Raw genomic sequence first — 9,854 nt, forward strand, 5'->3', positions numbered from 1 at the left:
TTTTCAACAGCAAAAGTCTGAGGTTTTCCCTTTGATTTCTGACGCAGATGTTCCACAAGCGTGTAGCAGATCCGCACAAGAATAAGACCCTGCTAACACAGAGTTTTTCGCTGCGGAAACCACGTTGGAAACTGCAGCAAAAAACGTCCGAAATCGCCTCCTTTTGATTGCAATGAGAGGCGAAGGTGGTTTTTTCCCGCGAGCGGAAAAAAAAGCGCGCAGGAAAAAGAAGCGACATGCCCTTTCTTCGGGCATTTCCGTCTCTGACCTCCTATTGACATTAATGGGAGGCAGAGAAAGCCTGAAGGAATTTCGAGGCAGATTTTTCTGCCTGCAAAAAACTGTGTGAACAAGGCCTAAGTCCCATTGTCATTCGAAGTTGCTTATCCTCAGCTTTTCCATGCAAAATAAGTAGCCTGCTACTTATTGCTGTGGCGGATTTCTTTTCATGGTGCGGACAAAAATACACGTGGAAAATGTTTCGTAGTGTGTGAACTGGGTTGCGGAATCCTCATATGCATGGGAGGCAGAATCATCGGCATGTCATCGGAATCCGTATCAAATCCAACATGTGTGAACGCGGCCCTAGGGTGAGTTAAAAAAAAAAACTGTTAGGCCAAATGCACACAATAATTATTACGTGCAAATTTGCAGCGGGTATTTTCAGGAGGCAAATCCGCAGTGTAATACAGGACCAGCAAAGTATATGAGATCAAGAAAGCTCATCTACGTGTCGCAGATTTTTTCACAAAAATTAACCTGCGGTGTGTATTTGAAAATATGCTACACGTCAATTTATCTTGCGTTTCCACTTGCGAATTGTTTGACTAGTTTAAAAAAAAGTAAAAAAAAATCTGCAGTATAAAACCTGCACCTATTTCCGCATCAAAATGTAAAAATCACACCTAAAAACGTATCAAAAAACGCAATATTGGTTGCAGATTTTACCTGCGGATTTTGTGCACCTAATTCCTCAATGTGTGCGTGTAGCCTTACAGATTTTGCCTAGGATTTACATCAAATTAACCTTTACATTGCAAAGGATGAAATACCTCTTCTGTAAGTCCTCTCAGGGCCCCAGCATTAGTTACTTCAGGGTAAGGAATGGGCCCTATTACATTGCAGGGTGCGTTCCTTTCTCCAAGTGACTAAGGCTGGGGCCCTCATTCAAATGTTTAAAGCAGCTGAGAAGCGGGCAGGCTCCTATTTTTTCATCATGTATACATATACGCTGTACAGCTCTGTAACAATTAGGCTGGGTTCACACAAGCATGTTACGTCCGTAAAGGGAGCCGGGCTCCTAGCATCATAGTTATGTACGACGCTAGGAGTCCCTACCTCTCCGTGTAACTACTGTACCGTACTGAAAACATGATTACAGTACGGGACAGACTAGCGTCGTACATAACTATGATGCTAGGCGCCCGGCTCCCTGCAGTGTGTTCGGTCCGGGACTTGCGGCCGAAATACGTTCCGTCCTTTACGGACGTAACATGCTCGTGTGAACCCAGCCTTAGTCTTCGCTCCTAGTCAGCCTGGATCGCTGTGAGCGGAGAGTAAAGAAGGCTAAAAGGCTATATGTAGGTGACCGTAATGCTTTTTATTTCGAAAAACGATCTATTTTATACCACTTTATGAGTGATTTTTAGCTTTATGCTAATGAGTTTCTTAATGCCCAAGTGGGTGTGTTTTACTTTAGACCAAGTGGGCGTTGTACAGAGGAGTGTATGACGCTGACCAATCAGTGACCAATCAGCGTCATACACTTCTCTCCATTCATTTACACTGCACTACCGATATAGTTATATCACTGTACAGCCACATACACAAACACTAACATTACTGAAGTGTCCTGATAATGAATATACATCACTACCAGCCTGGACGTGATGTTTATTCAGAATCCTGACCACTTCTGAATCTTTTCTGTGAGATTCGAGCAAGGCAAACGTAATCTCGTTTTGAAATGACAGGTTACATCGTAATCTCGTGAGATTACGTTTGCCTTGCTGGAATCTCACAGAAAAGATTCAGAAGTCGTCAGGATTCTGAATAAACATCATGTCCTGGCTGGAGGTAATGTATATTCATTATCAGGACACTGCAGTAATGTTAGTGTTTGTGTATGTAGCTGCACATAGCGATATAACTATATCGCTAGTGCAGTGTAAATGAATGGAGAGAAGTGTATGACGCTGATTGGTCAGCATCATGCACTCCTCTGTACAACGCCCACTTGGGCATTAAGAAACTCATTAGCATAAAGCTAAAAATCGCTCATAAAGTGGTTTAAAACAGATAGTTTTTCTAAATAAAAAGCATTACTGTCACCTACATTACAGCGCCGATCTTCTTATGTAGGAGATAGGGCACTTCTAATGTGGTGACAGAGCCTCTTTAATGACCAAGCAATTTATTTTCCAGTTTTTTTTTCCATTGTCGCGTTAAAGGAGCCATAACTTTTTTTCGTTTTTCGTCCACATAACTGTATGAGGGTTTGTTTTTTTGCAGGGCAAGTTGTAATTTTCAGTGGCATTTTTCAGGGTGCATATAATTTTATGGATTCAATTTTTTATAAACTTTTTTTGGTGGGGAGTGGGAAAACAACAGCAATTACAACATTTGTAACTTGTTACCTTTATACCAAATACCTTTTTACTGTGCTACCAAATATGTATAGTTTTTTGTTTTTTTTGCCGTTTTTGTTTTACGCTTTTTGCACAATATTTTTAATTTTTAAACGGAAAAATGTTTGCATCACCGCATTATAAGAGCCATAATTTGTTTATTTTTTTTCAAAGATGTAGCTGTATGTGGGCTTATTTCTTGTGGGACGAGATTTAGTTTTCATTTAAGGTACATGGGACTTATTTGATTATATTTTTATTATTTTAATTTTTTTTGCGGGGATTGAAAAAACAAACAAAGCAATTGTGTTTTTTCAGGTTGTTTTTTGTTTTTTTTTACACCGCTCACAATGTGGTTTAAATAACTAGTTAACTTTGTTGTTTGGGTCACTATAATCATATGTATGATACCATATATGTATTCTTTTTATTTCTTTTTTACACTTTAACAAAATAAAACTATTTCTTAAAAGCTTTTTTGTTTTGTTATCTCATTGTATCACACGTCTTTGTGTTTCTCTTTCAGGATTGGCGCTTGATAAATACACACACTTCACTTCCCCGATTCGTCGCTATGCTGATATTATAGTGCATCGGCTTTTACTGGCTTCTATCAAAAATGGTACAAGAGACCATCTACATGGAAACAAGGAATTAGAGGAGCTGTGCCGTCATATCAATGTTCGCAACCGGGTGAGAAAATAGGCCCATTATTCAGCTACATTTTGTCATCCAAGCTCTCATCTGTTTAACTAAACATCAGCAGCTGAACTTGCCATTCATTTACATTGCAGGCTGCCCAGCATTGCCAGAAACAGTCTACAGAGCTCTTCCAGTGCATGTTCTTCAGAGATAAAGACCCAGAGAGTGACCAGCGTTGTATTTGTGATGCCATAATATACTCCATCCGCACCAATGGAGTCTTACTGTTCATTCCAAGGTAAATGTATTTCCATATTAAAGTGTAATATTGTGATTATCTCTCAATAGGGTTAAAGGGGTTCTCTACTTTGGACAATACCTTTTTGTTACATGGGTACCCCACCAATAAGCAGATCACATGGTGTCCTGTTGCTATAGGAAGCCCTAGCTTATATAAGCATTGCCCTTTTATAGTTTTTTTTTTTTGTTTGTTACTAAGAAGAATTGGGTCAATCTACCGATCCTTCTGGATTTAACGGATCATCAAATTATCACTTTATCATCAGTTTGTCCTTGTCCCCTCAGAAAACAAATTTTAAACATGCATAATAATGCGGCAGGTCGTCCTATTTTGTCTGGTATGAAAAAAAAAAAAAAAGTACCAACAGTTACTTGATTTTTTTAATATAGTAAAGAAAACGAAGACTGGTCAGTTTCCCTGACATGTCTATTTTAGTAAATATTTGCATTGACCATGAAATAATCCTAGAGCATCTTTTCTTAGAACTCTCTCCTTGTTAATAGAATGTGTCCATACACACTCACACTGTCCAATCATATATATATGTGTGTGTGTGTGTGTGTGTGTGTGTGTGTGTGTGTATATATATATATATATATATATACCAATAGAAAAACGGCAGCACTCTAATACAATGTGCAGGTTCCAGTAATGGAGGGTGCCAGCTGATCGTCCCGATCCAAAGACCATACGTATATCCAAAAAGAAAATTCAGCAGTACTCCAACGATCAAGGTGAAAAAAGGGTGAAATTTATTGTGCCAACATGGCAATGCAACGTTTCCGTCCCACCTTGCTTGAGAAAGGTCCCAAGGTGGGACGGAAACGTTGCATTGCCATGTTGGCACAATAAATTTCACCCTTTTTTCACCTTGATCGTTGGAGTGCTGCTGAATTTTCTTTTTGGATATATATATATATATATATATATATATATATTATGTATATCTAATTTTTTTTATCGCAAAATTGCAGTATTATATATGGCAATGATGCTTAGCCCAGCATATGTGCTGGTGAAGGGTATTACATTTTATTTTTCGCTTCTGGAGCAAAACCTTAGCACATGACACACCACATTATTTAATCATCACTTTTTCATCATTAACACAGATATGGTGTTAAAGGACCAGCATATCTGAAGAACACTGAAGGCCTAGTTTTATCATTTGGTGAGGATTCTTGCAAATGGACAACTGGATCCTTGAAGCGTCTCCCTGACCGAATCACAGTAATCACAGAGGGAGCAAAGGAAACCTCATTCTGTTTATTTGACCATGTGACTGTGAGTAAAACAGATGTTTTCTTACCACATCCAAACCATAATCTTATCACTACAACCACTTGTCAATGTTGCACACTAGATTTAGGAAGGGGGAAACGATAAGTCAATAAATTTGTAACTTTTATTGTGGAAACATTTTTGGTAAGAAATTATATCCTGGAGTTATTTCAATAATCTTTATAAACACAATTTCAGCATGGGTTTATGAGGAAGCGGTGAACTCTCCTTCCCGATCATTGCCCTGTGTAAACAGGGCAACGATCAGCCGATGAATGGGCAAATGCTCGTTCATCTGCTGATCTGCTCGTTTACGCAGCATTAAATATTATACTTGTTGGCAGCACATCTCCCTATGTAAACAGGGTGATGTTCTGCCAACATGATGAAAATGTTTGGGGTCGAATGATTGTAGTAACGATCGCTCATCCCTATACATAACCAAGCATTGCTCCTTGTGGAAGGAGCAAAAGAGCGCCGATCTCGTTGATCGATTTCACAGTCCATATTGAGCTGTGTATTAGGACCTTAAGAGGAGGTATGTTCATGACTGGACCTGCGTGAGACAATGTATGTTGTATATCTCAATTAATCCAAAGCATTTGATACTTTTCCACATAAAAGGTTGGTATATAGATGGCATTGCTGATCGTTAAAATGATTAATAGTTGAAATTGTTAGAATTGACTGTGTGGCACTAAAATAACGACTTCTGTTGCGCACCACTGGGCCGGCAAAAGCGGTCGGCATAACTAGGTGCCCCCTTCTGAGAAGCCTGTAAATAGAAACCTAGATCTGAGCTTACTGACCCTCTGGTTATTGAAGCGAAGAGGGTAAACTGCTGTAGGTTTTGCAATATTGCAGGAAGTACTGTGTATATATATATATATATATATATATATATGATCCGTTCCATCTCACTCATTCTGGTTATTGCTCTGTACTAGGTAAGGATTCGGATACAGACGTTCCGCTTTCATACAGACCGAATCCGCTTGGAGATCGTCAGCAATGAACCCCATGTTACTCAGGAAGCACAGCCCTCCATAGCTAGCACAAACCATGCCAAAAATGATCTGGTCAGAGAGGTTACTCGTACAGCAATAGAGGCTCAACTTGCAAAGGAAGAGGATGCAGAGAAGAGAACTGACCAGCAACACCAGGAGTACCAGCAAACAAAGGGAAGAAGCCTGTACTCGCTGCTGCAGCAAGTTCATGAGCTGGCACTTCTTGACGTGTCCGAACAGTAATCTTGGTCATGATGTTTAATAGTGGAAGTCACAGCCCTCTTAACCTTTCACTGCCTGAATGTTCAGAACAAATGTACAGTAGATTAGTACCAGTTTTTTTATCAGAATGTGGGCAAATATTTATAGTATTTTGGGTTAGGGAGTCTTAATGTGGCAGTTTTTATGTTTTAAGATTATTATATATATATATATTTTTTAAAAAACTATAAAACAGTACTAACTGTTTACAGCATATGTGTCCTCAGGACTTGAATTCATGTCTCTTACGGGTTAGGATTTGGAATTCTGACTCTAAAACCTGTTCAGCAAACTTAATGGGAATGCACATTTGCTATGTACATTGTTTTATCGTTTCGCACAGGATATTTTTCTATATAAAAAAAATCTATATAATAAACCATTGTTTTCCCCCATTAAATATCTTTCGCAACTTCTTTTAACCCCTTCCTGCCGCAGCCCTTTTTTTTGCGGGAGGAGTTGTAGTTTTTCGTAGCACCATTTATTGTGCCATATAATGCACTAGGAAACGGGAAAAAATTATTTGTGGGGTAGAAAATGAAAAAAACAGCGATTCCTCCATGGTTTTTTTGCTCCCCATTTTTACGGAATTCCCTGTGCAATTAAAACATGGTAATTTTATTCTGCGGGTCAATACGATTACGGCGATACCAAATATATATAGTTTTTTCTATATTTTACTATTAGGCTGGGTTCACACGACCTATTTTCAGACGTAAACGAGGCGTATTATGCCTCGTTTTACGTCTGAAAATAGGGCTACAATACGTCGGCAAACATCTGCCCATTCATTTGAATAGGTTTGCCGACGTATTGTGCAGACGACCTGTAATTTACGCGTCGTCGTTTGACAAACGACGACGCGTAAATTGACTGCCCCGGCAAAGAAGTGCAGGGCACTTCTTTGCAACGTAATTTGAGCCGTTCTTCATTGAACTCAATGAAGAGCAGCTCAAGATATACGAGCGTCACAGACGCCTCGTATATTACGAGGAGGAGCATTTACGGCTGAAACGACGCAGCTGTTTTCTTCTGAAAACAGGCTGTCATTTCAGCCGTAAAAGCCAGCTAGCGTGTGAACATACCCTAACAAGTAAAAAACCGAAGTGTAAAAAATAAAATGTATTTTGTGTCGCCATATTCCGAGAGCCATAACTTTTTTTATTTTTCTGTCGATTAAGTGGTATGAGGGCTTATTTTTTGCGGGATAAGCTGTAGTTTTTAATAATACCATTTTGGTGTACATGCGACGGTTTTATCACTTTTTTTTCATTTTTTGTGGGAGATTTTGAACTTTTAAATTTTTTTTTACATAAAAAAAACCCAACTTTTTATTTAACTCCTTTTTTACTTTTTTTATTAGTCCCCCTAGGGGACTTCAACCAGCGATCGTTAGATGTGCTGCAGTATATCGTGATTCTGACAGGCACCTTTTAATAGGTTATTAGGTTAATAGGTGCACAAAGATGGCGGACCTGGGGGCCTTCATTAGGCTGGGTTCACACGACCTATTTTCAGACGTATACGAGGCGTTTTTTGCCTCGTTTTACATCTGAAAATACGTCTCAAATACGTTGTCAAACATCTGCCCATTACTTTCTATGGGTATAACGCTGTATTGTTCCCACAACGCGTAATTTTACGCGTCGTACGGCAATTAAGACGCGTAAAATTACGCCTCGTAAAAAGAAGTGCAGGACACTTCTTTGGACGTTTTTGGAGCTGTTTTCTCATAGACTGCAATGAAAACAGCTCCAAAAACGGACGTAAAAAACGCCGCGAAAAATGCAGCGAAAAACGCGAGTTGCTCAAAAAAACGTCTGAAAAGCAGGGGCTGTTTTCCCTTGAAAACAGCTCTGTATTTTCAGACGTTTTTGGTCACTACGTGTGCACATACCCTTAGGCCCCCAGGCAGCCATAGCAACCATCGCCTCCCCCCCGCGATTGTGTTGCGGGGGGCGCGATGAACTGTAAGAAAGAGGGGGGGCGACCCCCTCTAATGATTTAAATGCTGCGGTCGCTATTGACCGCAGCATTTAACGAGTTAAACGAGCAGGATCGCGCTCGAGCGCGATGCCGCTCGTTACTCTGAAGTGTCGGCTGTAACAAACAGCTGACACCAGCATCATATGGAGCGGGTTCACTCCGTGAGCCCGTTCCATAATTCCCCTACCCGACTTTGGCGTATGGATACGTCAAATGTCGGGAAGGGGCTAAAGGCCCTATCAAAGACTGAACTGAATTCAAAACATTACAGAAATGCCTGCAATAAGGTTAGAAAAAGAATAAAATCCACACCATAGGGTGAGACACGATAAAAGGGTATATGTAGGTAATGTGGCAGCAGCTTCCTCAGCATCTACCAGATAACTGGCATTGCAGGTATCAATCTAATGAGGGTCTGCGATATCCTCAAAGGTTTTATTCAGGCAATGCTTTTTGAAACTGGATCAGCTTCTACCCCAGGTCCATACATGTATACAATCCATTTGGAAAGTCTTCAGACCCTTTCAAATTTATTATGTTGAGGCCTTGTGCTAAAATAAAATAAGTTTTTTTTCCCCATCATTCTGCACTCAATATCCCATAATAACAAAGTGAAAACAGAATGTTAGTAATCTTTGATAATTTATTGAAAGGGAAAACTAAAATATTGCATTGACAAAAGTATTCAGACCCTTTACTCAGTACTTTGTTGAAGCACCTTTGGCAGTGATAACGGCCTCCAGTCTTTTTGGGTATATTGCCACAAGGTTTGCACACATGGATTTGGGGGTTTTCCACCATTCTTCTCTGCAGATCCTCAGGTTGGATGGGGACCGTCGGTGGATGGAAATTTTCAGATCTATCCAGAGATGTCCGATTGGGTTCAAGTCAAGGCTCTGGCTGTGCCACTCAAGGACATACACAGAGTTGTCCCTAAGCCACTCATGTGTTGTCTTGGCTGTGTGCTAAGGATCATTGTCTTGTTGGAAGGTGAACCTTCGGGCCAGTCTGAGGTCCAGAGCACTCTGTTTTCAATAGTTTTTTATTAAACAGTTTTGTAAAATAATAATATAGTAATAACACAGACTCGCAGAGTCTCAACTTTTGCATTTCAGTAATACAATTAAACAAAGTATTAGACCAACATGGCCTCCAATAAATCTCACATTATATATCTGTCATGATGTCAACACTCCTGCCAAATATATAGTATATAAATGTATTCATTGCTAACATAGGTAACTATCCTTGACATCACATTACTTTATAGAGTACCTTAACATGGCCTCTATGGAAGAAAGATAAGAGAGAGAAAAAGAAAAAAAAAACAACCAAAACACACACAATAATCAAAAGGAGGATAAGGAGGGGGGAAGGAAAGGTGTAGGGTAGAAGGGTTTCATAACCATCTCTATGTATTCACGAAGATGTGTGATTCCTCCATGGGTCCCAAATGGCATCAAATTTGTCTAATGTACCAGCCAGCAGATGTGTTAGGCGGTCATTAACCATTATCCATGAGATCTTAGCGATCAACATATCCATAGACAACGTGGGTGTTCGCCAAGCCCTAGCAATAGTTATTTTAGCTGCCAGAAACACATATCGGAGAAATTTACGTGCGGGGGCCCGAACCTCCGGAATAGGACCGCATAGCAGTGCCGTAATCACATCCTTGGGGGGTTTGACTTGGATCACTGTGTTAATAAGCTGGTATACCTGGTTCCAAAAGGTGGCAACCATTGGGCA

At 39.9% G+C, this 9,854-nt stretch overlaps 1 protein-coding gene across 2 annotated transcripts in view; it reads left to right on the top strand.

Annotated features, from left to right (window-relative positions):
- DIS3L (DIS3 like exosome 3'-5' exoribonuclease) overlaps positions 1–6,519 on the top strand; it is a 67,110-nt gene extending 60,591 nt beyond the window's left edge. For both annotated transcript variants that reach the window (XM_075858316.1, XM_075858315.1), the window contains exons 14-17: positions 3,154–3,320; positions 3,422–3,567; positions 4,683–4,854; positions 5,799–6,519. In XM_075858316.1, the coding sequence (XP_075714431.1) occupies positions 3,154–3,320; positions 3,422–3,567; positions 4,683–4,854; positions 5,799–6,101 (788 nt within the window). In that variant the 3' untranslated portion in view covers positions 6,102–6,519. The remainder of the gene's footprint in view (positions 1–3,153; positions 3,321–3,421; positions 3,568–4,682; positions 4,855–5,798) is intronic.
- The last annotated feature ends 3,335 nt before the right edge of the window (positions 6,520–9,854 follow it).

This window comes from Rhinoderma darwinii, chromosome 3, assembly GCF_050947455.1.
Source record: "Rhinoderma darwinii isolate aRhiDar2 chromosome 3, aRhiDar2.hap1, whole genome shotgun sequence".
In the NCBI taxonomy this organism is placed as follows: domain Eukaryota; kingdom Metazoa; phylum Chordata; class Amphibia; order Anura; family Rhinodermatidae; genus Rhinoderma; species Rhinoderma darwinii.